The 16957-nt window shown below is 28.4% G+C and overlaps 1 protein-coding gene across 1 annotated transcript in view; it reads right to left on the bottom strand.

The window, feature by feature from the left end:
- Positions 1-4391: 4391 nt before the first annotated feature.
- Positions 4392-16957, bottom strand: part of LOC106682246 (disks large-associated protein 4) — a 32521-nt gene continuing 19955 nt past the window's right edge. Inside the window, exons 10-13 of the mRNA XM_014422991.2 lie at positions 15649-15796; positions 14099-14272; positions 12035-12181; positions 4392-10375 (exon numbers count right to left, since the gene is read on the bottom strand). Of these exons, the coding sequence (XP_014278477.1) occupies positions 10145-10375; positions 12035-12181; positions 14099-14272; positions 15649-15796 (700 nt within the window). The 3' untranslated portion in view covers positions 4392-10144. The remainder of the gene's footprint in view (positions 10376-12034; positions 12182-14098; positions 14273-15648; positions 15797-16957) is intronic.

The following is a 16957-nucleotide window of genomic DNA, read 5'->3' as shown; positions in this document are numbered from 1 at the left end:
GTATTACTGCCTATACTATTTTTTTTTTTTTTTTTTAATTTTGATTTGAATTTCATAATTTGAGTTTTTTGTACCATTATCTAATCACAGTATTATTTCAGAAAAACAGAAAGTTTTGAAATCAAGATTAAAATACAGCAAATGAATAGTACAGGAAGAAAAATAAAATATTGTTTTTTTAGTAATTGATTTTACTAACCTATTTATATTACTAATAATATACACTTATGGTATGTTCTGTGGAATAAACTTGAACTGTTTATAAAACACAAGATTCTCCAGTAGTAGGAAAACAGGTTGAAAATTTGATTTTAAAAATTACACGATTCCTACTATTCTTAAAATTTATATTTGATGTATTTCCGATTGAATGAGTTTATCAAATTTTATTATTATATTAACTTCTTAATGAGAATTGATAGATCTTATCTGTTCAAATTTTACATCATATCGCTGCTTTGCTTGTATAGTAACACATCTGAAAAAAAATTGTTATATATTTGACTTATTCTATAGAGGGGGCACATTAGAAAAAGAAACCTGTGTCTGTGAACGGAATCTTTGAAACACTTTCATTTCAAAATTAAATCAAAACTTTTTTTTTTTGTCAGATATGCCTCTATTGAAGCAAAGCATTGATATATACAACATCGAATTCTAGCTTGAATCTGTAACTGCACATTTAAAAAAAATTAACTAACTAAATAATTTTGATGGCATTGGAATGTTTTAATGATCTATATGGCAATGTTTGAAGTTTATGTATATTTGATAACAAGTTTTTATTAATTTGATTATTGAAAATAATCATAAGTTTCAATGTTTTTAATTTAATATTATATTTTTTAATGCTGAGATTATCACTAACCCAAGTGAACAGGAAGTAATCATTTTCTGTAGTTGTCTTCTATACATTTGTGTATTTTTATTTTGGCCATTTGCTTTAACACTTCTAATACTGTTGTCAATATATTCTATTTCCATTCTTAATAAGTTTTATACATCTTGATTCTTTCTTCTTGGATTGTAGTTGATTCTCAATTAACAGCAGAGACTTGTATTTTTAAAATGATTTTAGCTTATTGTTAAAAAAATTACCTGGACAATCATTTCCAAAATAGAAAAACAACATAAAACTCGAATAGTAATTAAATTATTTAATGTGAGCCAACTTTTTTCCCCTCTGTGCATGGCTCATAAGGGTTTTCTTAATGTACATAAGCACAGAACAAAGTGATTTCATTTCTGCATTCAGTAAGTCCTGCAAAATGGGGGCATTAATCACATTAATGGTTTAATTACTACTTGATTTTTTTTTTTTTACCACTCCAGGACCATCTTCCTTTTATACAGTTTTGAAATAGTTATCAGAGGATTATATTTTTTCTCCTCTAAGATAGATAATAATTTTGTATTATTATTAGCTGTGTTGAAAAGTTTGTTTCCATCTATAAATCATTTTCTGTTTTATCATTTAAATAATCACTATTGTTATCTTTATATTCAATGATAATATTCCGCTGTAGTTATTAAAGACATAATATTGAAATTCTTACTTGTATATTTCTGTTCAGATTGAATTGTTTAGCTACATCTTAGAAGAAGCTATAAATAAAGTAGAAGAAAATACCTATTGCAAATAGTCAAGTAAACAAAGTAACCCAATTTAAAAAAAAATGCTTTTTTTTATCATATCGGTCACAGTAGAAGCAAAGCCATGTCTGAAGCACTAATCCAGATAAATATGGAGAAAAATAATAAACAGAATTCCATAAAAATCCTTCACATTAATTAAATCTTTAGGTATATTCTAAAGATTTTTTTCAAGTAATCCATAATTGACAGATTCTTTTAAGTGTTAAAACTTAGGTCAGTAACTGCATCAATAATTGCTGTTAAAAATAATTTATTTTTGAAAAGATTGCTTCAGCAGGTTAAACAAGTGGTAATGTTGGTAATAGGGACTCACCTGAAGAATACACAATATCTCTCTGTATATCTTAAGCACTCTTAATAATGGATAGTTAAAAAAAAAAATCCTAATTTTATTTATATATATATATATTTACTAACCTTTTTATAAAACAGTAATATTGTAACAGATACCTTTTCATACTATTATTCTCTCACCCTCGCTGTTTGATGTTTAGCTGTGATTATGCGTGACTTAACTAGTTCACCATATGAAAAAAGAAATAAAATTGATGTTTGTAGAAGTTCTATTTCTGAAATAATTGATGTTCCTAATAAAATATCAAGTTAAAACTAATTTATCTTTTTATTAATTGCTAAGGAGTACCCCCTGCCTGTCTAACAGCGGATCAACCTCCATTTTACAATTTTTTATTATTCCACTTTATATGTATTATAAAATATTAATACATGGTGGTCACTAAAAAATGTTTTATATAATATATCCAGGAGGGGACTACTGTAGGGACAGTATCTATGAGCGAGAGGAAGAACTAACAACTTCATCGCTGCCCTAACAGATAGCACCACTCATGATGTAAAATGAAATATTACATAAGCTGTATCACTGTAGCGACGCTATCTATGAGCAACTGGAAGAACTAACAACTCCATAGCTGCCCTAACAGATAGCACCACTCATGATATAAAATAAAATATTACAGGGTGATCACTAAAAACTTTTTCTATATATTATATTTTTTTATATAATATATCCAGGAGGGGATTATTGTAGCAACAGCATCTATGAGCAAGTGGAAGAACTAACAACTTCATCCCTGCCTTAATAGAGAATGCCGCTAGCGATGCAAAATAAAATATTACTTGATCACTAAAAACTTGTTTTTCTATCTAAACTTAATACGATGAGTATTTTCAATTCTTAATTGTAAGTACTTTTCCAGCTATTCTTCTGAAAATTCCACGTTACTATCATTTTCCTCTTTAACTGTCAGTTTAAATACACCATTTTCCATCAATATGAAGAACCCTTGATTATGGCACACTTTATAAAAAGGGTTGTGACATTTGACTTATTTCATATTTGAAGCATATCACACTAACTCCATCATCAAGGGACCCTTACACAATCACATTTCTGTAAACCAGTTTAAGTATCTGGGAGGCCTGGTTACAAATGATAAAAAAACCAGAGGCCAGGATAGCAGTAGGAAATAGATCTATAACATCTATGTTATTTCTCATTACAAAAAGTATTGAAGTTTAGAGCTCTCTAGAAGAATGAAAGTGGTCATCTACAAAACCATCCTGAAGCCAGAGGTTATGTATGGGTATGAAGCATACTCTTGGCCTTTGACAAGAAAAGTGGAATAGATACTCAACTCTTGGAGGAGAATCCTATGGAGAGGAGTCTCGGAGAACAGGATTTGGAGAAGGAATGAGGAGCTGATAGAACTATTTGGGGAACTCAACATCGTGGCATTGGTGAAAAGAGCATGAATAAGATGGATAACATATTTAGAGAGAATGCCAGATCAAAGGATACCCAAGGCGTTACATGGAAAAGGAAAAAGAGGGTGTCCCCGGATCTGATGGAGGAAGAGAGAGAGATCATGAAGATTGGTTGGCTGTGATTGAGGCACCTCAGGTTCTTGTAGGCAGTCTAGTACCATATTAATAATAGCACAATCAATAGTATTGACAGAAGGTTAAGGTTAAGACAGATGGATTACGGAAAATTTTTGAAGTGTAGGGTTGCTAAGAATGTCCCAACTTTCTCAGTTATCCTCCACTTCAAATTTTTGTAGTGGATCACACAATATATGATAGTTTAAGTGAGCCAAGAAGGCTATAGAAGTGAGAGGGGTGACGACCTGTAAGGCAGGCAAAGGATTCTTAATTTGGTGACCAAAGGAGAAGGTTCCTCAGAACAAGTGCAGGTAACATAGATGCAGCACAGAAGTTTAATTCCTAGCACTGGAGAGACATACAGGGGAGGCTATAAGAGTTTTAAACTTGTGAAATGGGAAATAGTATTACCAGCAACAAGCCCGTGAAGTGTTAATTTTCATCCAAGATAAAAGACAGAGCTAAAGGCAATCTACTGTAAATAATTGCGAATGTTGTTAAAACAGAGCTTATTTAATTTAGTTTGTATCTGCAGATCAACCAAGCATTATTCCCAAATAATAACTTGTGATATTCCCCTCAAGAAGAAAAAGAAAACCATAGTATTACTTGTATTTATCACTAATATCAGATTTTATTTTTATGTAAATAAATGTTGGTCTAAGAATTCCAACTGTTACATTTTGAATCATCAGATTTCCTAATTTTCGCTGTAATCAATCTATCTTAACCTTACAGCCTGAAAGTCTATTAGAGATCCCTTTATAATTAGCAGTACCATCGCCACTGTTGAAAGTTATCAAGAAGGATCAGGAGAAAAAAACAACACGTTCATCAATTTGTATATATTTTAATATATGTAAAAATTAATATGAAGCTTTTAATGTTGTTAATTTTATTTACTGAAAAATAATAATAATTTCTTTATATGTATATACAATCACCTTTCTTTTTCATATATGTCTTTATATGACGACCATAATACAATTAAAAATAAAAAAAAGGTAAGGAAAAAAACTGATAGAAAATCACTTTTGAACAAGCACAGCCGATTTTTCTTTTCAATTCTTGTCACTAGATGTCAGGCACCAATGGCCCTATTTACTATAGAATAAAATATTTTAAATTCAGACTTTTGCTGCTATCATATCAAATGATAATGAGATTCCATAATACATATTGAACTTAATAACTCGTTCATAAAAATGAAAGGATAATAAAAAAAAAAATTAACAATTTATATACAAAATAACAATAAATTACCATTTCATTATCTTAGCAAATTAAAAATAACTTTTAATGAAACAAAAGAGCTAATTTTTAAAATATATTGTTAAACATTTTAAAATACAGGTAAATAACAATTCACTATTGATTAACAATTCCATCGGTCAAAGTTCCATAATTCTTTTATTGCTTTAATCGTAGTATATATATACGAAACTAGAACAGCAGCTGGTAAAATATATATTTTTTATTTCATGAAGCAAAATAAAAATCTTCATTGTTTCTGGGTATACTGAAAAGGTTTTATATAATAGATAAGAATATTTCAATAATTAATTAGTTAATAACAAAATAAAAACTTAACATTGATTTCTAATATGTGATTATAAAACGAAAATACTTTAAAAACACACAAGCTCTGGTGATGAAAGAAGCAGGCGTGATAACAGCATATACACGCGACAGTGAGAATGTGATAATCGTGCATCTATTAAAACACGATACCTATTGATCATTTGGGCTAAATATACTAAGTCGTAATTGGCACTCACACGTTGGGGCAGTGATATATAATATTTTTTTTTTAAATATTGAAAAATTAAAAAAAAAAAAACCTTTATCTTTAGAATTTGTCAATATGAACACTTGAAATTTAATATCTAAACAGATTAAAATTATTTCACCGATATTCATATAATAAACAAAATGTTCTACATTTTGGCTAGTATATCCCATCCTCAATTTCAACTAAATTTCTGTTGCAAATTCTAGTACTTACTCATAGACACAAATTTTAAAAGTTGGGGAGGTTATAAAAGGGTTACAAGAGGGCTTTGATCTCATATTTGTCTATGTGTTTGTACCGGAACGTCCAAATTGAAATTTTTGTTCCTAAGTATAGAATATTAGCCAAAGTGTAGAACATTTTGTTTATTAATTAAAATCGGTGAAATAATTTTGTCTTTACAAATATATGTATAAATAAAATAAAATAATAATCATGAATTTTGAATTAAAAAAAGAAAAAGAAAATCTGTCTAATATGAACAAAAATAGTCAAGTTTTAAAACTAAACAACATATTTATGTTTTTAATTATGTAAAAAAAATTATAAAAAATCGCTTTTTATTCATGTGCATGCTACTCGTCTATATTATTAGTAAATGTCTTTATTAAATATGAATGAACACATTAAAGGCAACAGAATACATAATTTGAAAAATTGTTTGTGTCTTTAATGATTTTTTCTTAAACTAAATTAGGTTATAGTATGTACATATATAAAAATTATCGACCATACTGTATATAAAGGAGATGGTCGGGGGTGTGGAAAAAAGGAATAAAAAATAGTTTTCATCAGGGCTGCCACGTTAAAAGATAGCAAACAAATGGCCAATTCATCCATTCGTTAGCTGTCTTCCAACATGACAAATCATGTAAAGAGGATAGAAACGTTGGCAAATAGTTAAAAACAATTTTTAGTTCCTTTCAGACCACACTCCTGACCATTTCATTCATAAATTAGGTTAATAAAAAAAATATGTAAATAAATTTACCTCTTATAGACTTTAAGTTTATACAAAACACATCGCCGCTTTGCTTGAAGAATGGCAAATTTGACAAAAAAAAGTTTAATTTATTTTTGAGTTGGATGTACTCCAAACTTTACTATAACCCTATCAAGAGTTTTTTTGTTTTGTTTTTTTAAATAGAATAAGAATATATTTAGTTAAAACTTTTAAATGGATCATGACAATTTATATAAGTATAAAAAGGAACGAAAAATAAATAAATAATGATTTTATATTTTCAGTTTCAATAATATCCCCAATTAGTTTCTTAACCATTTATTTATGGTAAAAGCTCGAAATGTAAACTTTCAGTAACAAGAAACTCAGAACAGATAGTATAGAATAACCACTACTCTTTAATCTTAATACAGATTAGAATAACCAACATAAACATTTAAAAAAAAAAAATTAAAAATGCCAAATTTATTGAACTTAATTTATAATATGTTAAATATTTCATAATTCCACATCATCATTTTTTCGCAATCTTTAAACATCTGCTATCATCCGTACAAGAAAAATAAAATTTTTTAATTCATAAAACATAATTATTATGAACAGATAAACCCAGATTAAAAATATGGTTATTTATGGAGTTAAACCAAATTTATGGAAAATAATTTAAAACCTGTTACATATTTCATTATTCTATATCTGCATTTTTTCGCAATATTTAAAAATCTATAACCACAGATACAAGAAAAATATAAATTTTAATTCATAAAATATAATTATTATGAACAGATAATGGTTAATTTTTATGATATGGGAGGGTTTATGCCTCAAATAAATCCTTATTAATTGGTGTTTAACCTTTATTAATACCCTTGATGCCAAATTAGTTAAATTCTCTATATCATTCTAAACACAGCTAAATATGTAACATTAATATCTTTATGATCATTTCATAATAAAAATAATTTTAATATAAATTCGAACGATTTCTAACATTTCCAACAGTTAAAATTACTAGAATAATATTTGCTAAAGTTTTTATCAATTGAATCTTCGACTTTGGCACCCAGATCATTTTTCTGTTCAATATTAATTTCTTAAACCTTACATACTAAAATGTAATAATAGTTCCAAAACTTAAAAAGTTGGCCAAAATAAAAAAAAAAAAGTACTTAAATAATTTAAGAAATTTTTAATTTAATGATCATACAATTAAAATATTAAGGTACAGATAACATTCTGAGCTCGTTAAAAAAATTTTTTTCTTCTTTTTTTTGAAAAACCTAAAGAGGCAAAGATCAGTCTTCATGGAGTGTGATAATAAAAGAAGAGGTTATTAAAATTATTACTAAGTACTGTGTGTAATCTCGGTAATCCGAATTTCATACAAGTTTCCTAAACACTCCATTAATCTGAACTGGTCTAAAAAAAAAATTACTTTTTCAAAGAGAATTCAGCAGGTAATAACATAAAGGAATTGTATACTTCCTGATCTATAACCAAGTTATTCTATTTACCGTGAAAATATAAAGTGGACATTTTTGCACTGTTTCAATATCGGGAAATCTAATTCCAATGAAAGTGTTCATAATAAGTTTTATCGTAATTTGAAATACATAATATCTATTGTACAAATTATTTGATTCTGTAAAAATAATTTAATTAATAGTAAAAAGAATTAATTTATGATAATGAATTTAATTATAATAGTAGAAGTTACCACCCTTCCAAGTGCTTACCATGCTTGACTTGGCTATGGATTTATGTTTAATAAACTTTGAGATCATACAATTTTGTTACTTTTTAGCCAACTTTTCAAGGTTCAGAACCATTGTGTGAATTAAAAAAAAAACAACTGAAAATGCAACAAAAACTCTAATAAAAAATTAATGGAGACATTGCTTCTAATCATTTTGTAGTTTCATATGCCAACTTTCTTTTTTTGCAGTCTGTATTGATAATATGACATTTAATCAAGAGCCGAGAGCATAACACATTGATTTATTTAGTTCGTTTCAAACAAAAAAGAAAATTTCTTTAAACACTTGGGACCAAAAATACACCTCTCAAAAATATTAAAAAATGTTAAGTTTAACAATAAAATTATTTTGCAATAATTGAAGGAATGTCTTCTGAAAATTACTTTAAATAAATAGATCAAAATGCGAGATCAGATTTCTGAAACAGTAATTATACAGCTTAACATTTATAGCTATGCCAGAAAAATAAAAGCTTTTCGATAAGTGAGGCTTGCTTGCCCAATCTAATAACGATTATAAAACTGATTACTTTAAATGAAATAAAGTAAAAAAAAAGAAAAGGAAGAAAAAGAAAATTCCTAACAATTAATAATAAATACACATCCACACACAAATACAAAATACATTCTGACACGCCTTCTTGACTAAAGTTTTGAATCAGACTTTCTGACCGGTTGTATAAAACACGGTTTGAGCATGTCACAAAAATCCATAGAGCAATTACCGAGAAGATCGACTCTTAAAGATGCCAATTAGAATGCCCTAATAAACTCAAATGGATTCTTAAACCGCAATGACCTCTTGTCACTATAACGATACAAATATAACAAAATATACCTACTGTACAGAAAAAGAAAGTAAATTAGAAAATGTCATTTTTTAAAAAAAAAAATATAATTATAAACTAGAGAAAGTTAAAAAAGAATTAAGTGCAATATTAGTTAAAACATAAAGAAAATATAAATCATAATGAAAATAAATAAAATACATAAATGTACATTATTTTTAATAAATTATTAGAAGCAGTCTTAATGCATTTTTTTATAACCTGGATATATATATGTATAAATAATGCTTATAAATAGTAAAAATTTACTCTCTAGTGTAAATATAGGAAACACTTAATCATTTATATATCTTCTATATAATATACTCTAAATATATACTATATAATACATAAAGTAACATAGAATATATTTTCAAGTCTCAATGCCACCTGTCTATTTCTTATCATCGACAATAAGGATAGGTTATCGAATTATATATCAAAACAACCACTGTAAGGATCGTAACTAGTATTCAATTTATAACTAGCTAAAGATGGGCTTACATAACAGATACAAAAACGCTTACGCAATCTGTAAAAGGAATTAGCCACTAGTGGATATAATGGTCATCGAAACTAACCAATTAAAAGCCACATCTCTTATTAAGGTGTTCTAAATTCAAAGAGCTAATCACAGGTAAGCTACAACAGCATGGTTTATAGGTTAATTATAACCGATTAGTTTTATCCTCATATTACCATCAGTAACGACAAAAAAGCAATGTATGGTTAACCATCACAACTCTCACTAGTATCCACTCATCGTGAGATACTATCAAATTCAAATTTCTTAAAACAATAATTCTAAAACAAATTCTTTGTTTAAATAATTAATTAAATCTGTTATCGAGTAGAGGAAAGTTAACTAAACTGAACAACATAAAACTAGAACATTCTGTTTAAGTTATTAACCAAAACCTAACAAATCACCACCAATAACGTACCAAATGGTATTTTAAAAACTGTTACGAATTACAAAGTTCTGTTCACAGAGGAATCGGTAGAATATTTATATTTTATGCTAAATATATATGTAAATAAGTTGTTGTTATTAAAAAATTCAATCAAACAATGATGTATACTATAATTAAAGTTAAAGTTTTTCTATTAGAAAAAATTAATTGAACCAAAAATATTGAATAAATATAATAAATATTTTATGAATCAGCTATAAAATGATAACCTTAACTTATAATATCATTCATTAAATAATATCATGGAGGCGCAAATCTTCTCGTAGACTATTATACGATAAATAGAGAGCTGTCTTCTTCCTTCTTTAGATTTTTCATAGCTTTCCTTTTCTCTTCGATGAGTTTCCTCCTGGCCTCGTCCCTTGCCTTCCTTAGCTCCGAGTTAGCCTTGTTTGATTCGCTGCTATTCGCGCTGCCTGGTTTCCTACCGGCTGTTCCTCCAACTTTCCTCAGCGGAGCAGTAGATGCTCTTGTACTGCCAGTTTCTTTAGGCCTCTTCACCTGAAAATTAAGCCGAGGTTACTCAACAAAACCTATTTACTATTCCAGTAATAGTGAAAAAATATAAAAGAAAAGAGAAAATAAGAAAGGATTCCAGGAGCTGATGGGTCGTATGAAGCATAGAACCTTTGAATGTTTTATCGTAAACAACAAAAATTTCATTAAAATAAACTGTTCATCAAAATCTATTTCTGATACATTTTTTTATATAAAGAACTAGCAGACCTAGCAATACTTTGCTATCACTATATTTGAGGATGTATATAGATATACTGATATATATAGATTATATTGATGTGTATAGATTTAATGAACACTATTAAAACTTTGATATCAATTAATATATAGATGAAACATTAAGACGGTAACCAAAGTAAAATAAATGTTAACAGCAAACTTTGCTGTATAGTCACGAATACTGGTCCAATTTAGGTGATGTTTTTTTCTTATTATTTGGGAACAATTTGACTATCTTTGATATTGTCACATATAGCTTTTATATAATAACTCTCATTGTGCTTTAATATTAATACTGTATTGAAACTGAGTGACCTGACCTATCAAAGTATGGTATAAGATTTTTTAGGAGTGAAACAAAGTTGATATTCGTTTTCAGCACCTAATGAAACCCTTAAATTTAAATAGAAATTAAAAAAAAAAAAATCGGAAAATAAAATTTTTTGGCCCAAAATGTTAATATAAAAAAAATATAATTGACTCCGACATGACTTAACTAATCTACAATAAACTTGGCAGTGCTTTAGGGCTCTATAAACTGTACCAAAGAGCACAATCTGGATCTAATTAAACAAATCTGAACCGAAGATATAAAATGTTTGAAAAGTTTTTCTTTCTTGAAACTAATATTTTGCCCTCATAAGGCACTTTAAATCTAAATTTTGTTAATGTAGGTAAAAAGAGGAGATATTAAGCTTTCCAAGTTTTATTAACATAGGAATTAGATAAAATACAGAAGAGTTATGAACAATTATATGAACAATGGTTACCGGAATAAAAAAAAAATCTTCCAAATTAATTAAGTTCAAAAATTTCTAATTTTTAATTTCTTTGAAAAATGATATTTAAATGTTTATGACACAGTAAACGAATATAGTTTGCTTTTTCATAGAACAATTTTTCATTACCTATTTATTATTATAGATTTGTCTTCAGAAAAAAACAAATCTACTGGCTAATAACTTTTTCTTTTAATCGGCCCAGCCTATAACCTTCCCGGGAAAATCCCCTTCGGTGAAAAAGAAAAAATATGGAAAAAATTAAAGAAATTTAGATGAGCCTAACTGAGAACTGTTAATATCCGCACCATTCATTTTTATTTTAGAGGAGGGGGGAACATATTTCAAGTGTCATTCCTGCTAGGTAAGACCGATATCCAATATATTAAAACAAAAAAAAATCAAATTGTATATATGTATATATAGTTGACCATAAAAATTGATATATAGGAACATGGTCAGGGTTGCGGTCAAAGGAGAAACAAAAATGTAATAAAAAAAAAATTGTAAACTATTTTTGTTTCTCCTTTGACCGCAACTCTGACCATCTTCCTATATATAAAAAAAAAATCAAATTCAATACATTTCTAATTAAAATTATATATTTATCCAAAGGTGAAGTTATGATAGCTATTATACATACTGGGTCGTCAATCTTCCAATCATTGTTCTTAGCTCTCTCTAGTTCCTCGAACTGAGCCAGTATCTCTTTTACCTGGAGGAGAACCATGTCCCAAAACCCAGCCAAATCCTCATTGGTCGTAGGAAAATCGTCCTTCTCAGATTGTTTCTATAAAAAAAAATAAAAAAAGAGGTGTTTGTTACAACCAATTTCATAATTCTATATTCTGGAGAAAAAAAAATTATTTTATTTCTTTTTAATACCAGATCGGTCTGGTGGGTCTTACATGGTTAATATAACAGACATTTATTTTTTTTGATAATTGATTATGGGGGAGGGAGATATATAGTCTCATACAAGAGACACACCTAACTATTTACAATGTTATAAGAAAGAAAGAAAAAAAATAAATAGATAAAAATAATAATTCTTGGGAAGAGAGAAAAAGAAAAGTTGATCACAAAAACAATGACATCTATGGTTTTAGCCAAATAAATAATTTATTTCTAATGGAGAGAAAAAAAAGAAGTTAATTTAAGAAAAAGACGAAGAGAAAAAATTAAAATTAAATTGTAGTGTCAATAATGGAATCGATAAATATAGATCTTATAAGAGGATGTCTTGTAGAAGCTTGGGCTTCAGTATTCTGGATGAGGTTGGATTTCCCAATTTTTAGGTCACTGCTCCTTTAATGTTCAGTAACTGGGAGTGGAATTTTATGAAATATTTTTTGATATAGTCTTCTATTGATTCCATTTGTAATTCCCGATTCAATTAAAAAAAAAAAAATTGATTTAAAGTAATAAAGTTAGGGAGAGTAATTCGAAAAATCAATAAGCTGAGAAATTTGAGAACATTACTACAAACCAAAAACATTGTAGTAAAACATTATTCTAAGAGGCTATTGTACTCAAAACTGTTTATTTATTTATTGAAATTTATAACTGTAGAAATATATATATATATATATATATATATATATATATATCACGTTAATTTGATAAATGTTTCAGAACACGTGATAATCTTGGGAAGGAACCACCCAATGGTGGTACTTCAATCATTGATTTAAATTAGAAGATACCGTGGCCATCTTCTTTTCAGATGCCTCAAAGGATTATCACAGATTGTCAAGGATGAGAGATTAAGAACACATGGGTTAGGGTGGGTAAGGATTTTGGAATGAAAGGAGATACATATATTTCAGGCCAAATCTGCAACAAATGGGATGTTGAGGTCCTTCAGGATGAGTTTATTTGCGACATAATAAGGAGCATTGAGGATTTTGGATTGTAAGGATTGGGAATGGGAGGAATTTGATGGTTTAGGGGACCCCAAAGCTAAACAAAACTGTTTTAAGATTGCTATTGAAAAAGTGCATTTTTCCAAAAATGTTTAGGAAAAGGCCAAAATTATTGGAAAATTAAAAATTTAATAAATTATATATAGAGAAAACAGAATTAGATTTAATTCGATCAAATAGTCTTTTAATTTTTTTTTCATACATGATTTTTTATTGCATAAATATATATAATGTACAAAATTTACCATTTTGTTTTGGGATACCCCCTTATACAATACAATTTTATTGATACTTAATTACTCTATTTTACATTTTGGTAAAACAATCCAAAGGGGGAAAAAAAAACCAAAACATTATTGAATTAAAATAAAATATATATTATTGATTTATATTTATATTATTATATGTTTAGTTCTTCTGTATCTACATCTACGGGTTGAAGTTTTAGAGTAATTTCCTATTTCTTTGATTAGAGGGTTTAATGAGTTGGGGCAAGACTGGGAGAAATTTTGTGTCAGTTTATATATGTAATCCTGTATATTTAATTCAGAGTGCATTTTAGATATTCTAGTGTAATTTGGATAGTTATTAACAATTCTGAAGCATTTATTTTGAAATACTTGTATTTTTTTTTTTTTATATATTGGTTGAACTTATTAAAGCTCCATATGGGGCAGGCATAAGCTAAGATGGATCTTAGTACCGCTTTATACAGTAGCAATTTATTTTTACAGGATAATTTAAATTTTTTTAGTCTTTTAATAACACAAATTATAGCATACCAGATTGTTGTGGCATAGACCTCGGAATTGATTAAGCTTCTCTGCGATGAGGAGTCGAGCTTTGCCAGAAGCCGCTCGTAGCATGCCACAGCCCTCATCGTTGGTGCACTCAGGGAGGTCATCTTCGGCTCTCTGGGCCAACGCCTCAAGATCCCTCACCTTTTCTTCTAGAAGCTTTAAACAAAATAAATGTTTCAATACCATTAGTTGACTCATTTATAAATATAATAGAACCTGGTTTAAAATAATATAAATATAAAGTACTGTTTAATATCGGTAATCTGAACTAACTGATGCACACTCGAGATGATTCGAGTGACATTGTATTTTTTATTGCTATAATTTTCACACACAAATATAATTGAGAATTGAAAATAACAATGTGATAATAAAAAATACATTCTATTGGTATATTGGCTATTCCAGCCATCTTCAAGGACATCTAAATATTCAACAGCTTATATTATATCTTTATTTTTAAACATTTATAACCATCATTATTCACTATATAATATAACATACCTTCAATACAGGAGGAATAAACAATAATGTGAGGAGGAGATTTGTATTGAAGGTATGTTATATTATATAGTGAATAATTATGGTTATAAATGTTTAAAAATAAAGATATAATATAAGCTGTTGAATATTTAGATGTCCTTGAAGATGGCTGGAATAGCCGAAACGTTGGACTAGTAAGAAATAAAGTGTTGAGACAGTATTGGATACAATTTTTGGTTTTATTTAATAAATAATTAATATTTATATTTATCATGAGGTGTTCATAGTTGACTGTAGATTAATATGTGGAGATGATGGGAGGGGGGAGAGTGCTGTCAGCAAATAAACAAAAAATATTTATTCTTGCTGATGCTTCGACCTGAATTTCAGGTCTAAATATTTTTTGTTTATTTGCTGACAAAATTTCTTACTAATTATTAAAATAATACTTAGTGTTATGGTGACAGGTTACCTTCCAGGAGTTATAGAGTTTAAACATTATCAAAATATATTAATTTAAAAGAGAGAACATAATATATATTATAAATACATAACATTAGGTTTTTTATTGCATTTTAATTTTTACCTTATATATGAGTTAGATTGGGGGAGTGGGGAGGCTCTCAAGGTCCCGGGTTTGAATCCAGCTGTGACAGATAATTATTTATTCTGTTACTTAAGCCGTGAGTCAGCCCTGTAGGGGCATATTGGGATATCTCTGGGGTCCACCTAATCACCTAAAGTGGTTATCCTTAATTGGGGGAAATTTGGTGGCTCAACATGATTCTGACCTAATCACCTTCATGTACAACTGTTGGTATAAAGTACTGCACCCTGATGTTTCTTGGGCTGTCACGGTACAGATTTATTTTTTATGATTTAGATTAATATTGGAAGTTTTTGATTTTGTATACTCATGATAATACAGACTTTAACACTTGACTGGTGATGTCTCGGTACCAAATAGGACAGATAAACTGGACTTTACTAAAGTTATACGCATAACATAGACATGGTATAGGTTTTACAAAACTAAGACACATAAGTACCTTAAGATAATATTGGCCATCCCTTGTCTCTTCCAACACAACAGCTTTAGTTTTAGCAGCTATTGTAGTATCTACTTCATCATTTTCTAGAGGTTTTGTAATTTCCTCAGCTCTCAATGACTCGATGGAATCCTTGCGGTTATCATCACTGCATTAACATTCAAAGATATAAAGATGATAAAAAAAATATGCAAACAATACAAGCATAAAAATAAATACAAATAATACAAACATATCAGCAAAAAAAAAAAAATACCACTTCCTAATGAAGAGATCAAAAGGCCTTAACAAGCTAGGTAGGACGAGTAGATTCATTAGGATATCAGATGATTTCACAATTTACTTTATACTATATTAAATAATCTAAATTCTAACTTAAACATTACATTTGTTTATATGTCATATTAAATTATTACATAATAAACAGAGCATGTTAATTACAGACATCTTAGTGAACCCAAAGGTTTGTTGCCGATACCACCAATCCTTCTCTACATACCTGTGTCCAGTTAGCCCTCCAAACCCAAATCGACTGAATCAGTCTAAACATAATCCTACCATCTATGCTTCGGTCTACCCCTAAGACGTTTACCTGTCAGTTTAGTGATTGTTAACATTTTAGGGATCCGTTCGTTATTAAGTCCCACAACATTACATGCCTATATTATTCGCGCAATGCAGGTCCCTCAATTCAGAGTTGTGTAGCCTTCTAAATTTCCCGGTTATCATTTTTTTTTTTTTTTTTTTTTCGGTTTGAATATTTTATGTAAAAATGTATTTAAAAAAACCTTAAGGTGCGGTTCTTCCCATTTCATATACATTAAGAATAGTAGGAAGGATAATAGTTCTAGTCCTCTGATTAAACAGAAGAAAAAAAGATCAAAAAATTCAAAAACTTAAGTTGCAACCTTACTATTGTCTAGTACCAACGGAACATAACATGAATAATCTCTGTAATCCGAACACTCCAGTAATCTGAATTGGCATAAAAAAAAAAAAAAAAATTGTTACTTTTTTTTTAGAAAACAGCAGGCTATAACATTTTTGTTTACAAGTAAAAGTACACGTGTAGTGTATAAACGACATTTTTAACTTCCCGATCTAGAGGCAAATTATTGTAACCACCATTAAAATCGAAAGAAGAAATTTTTATACAGTTTCGATATCGGGTAATCTAATCCCTACGGAAGTGTTTATAATATAATTTGTTAGAGTTAGAAATACATAATATCTATTATATAAATAATTTGATTCTGTGAAACTAATTTAATTAACAGCAGAAATATGTATAATACAAATTTTGTTGGGG

The sequence above is a fragment of the Halyomorpha halys genome, unplaced genomic scaffold, assembly GCF_000696795.3.
Source record: "Halyomorpha halys isolate HHAL.00 unplaced genomic scaffold, Hhal_1.1 Scaffold398.1, whole genome shotgun sequence".
Lineage (NCBI taxonomy): Eukaryota > Metazoa > Arthropoda > Insecta > Hemiptera > Pentatomidae > Halyomorpha > Halyomorpha halys.
Note: the sequence above shows the minus strand (reverse complement) of the source record. Positions and strands in the feature narration are given on the sequence as shown.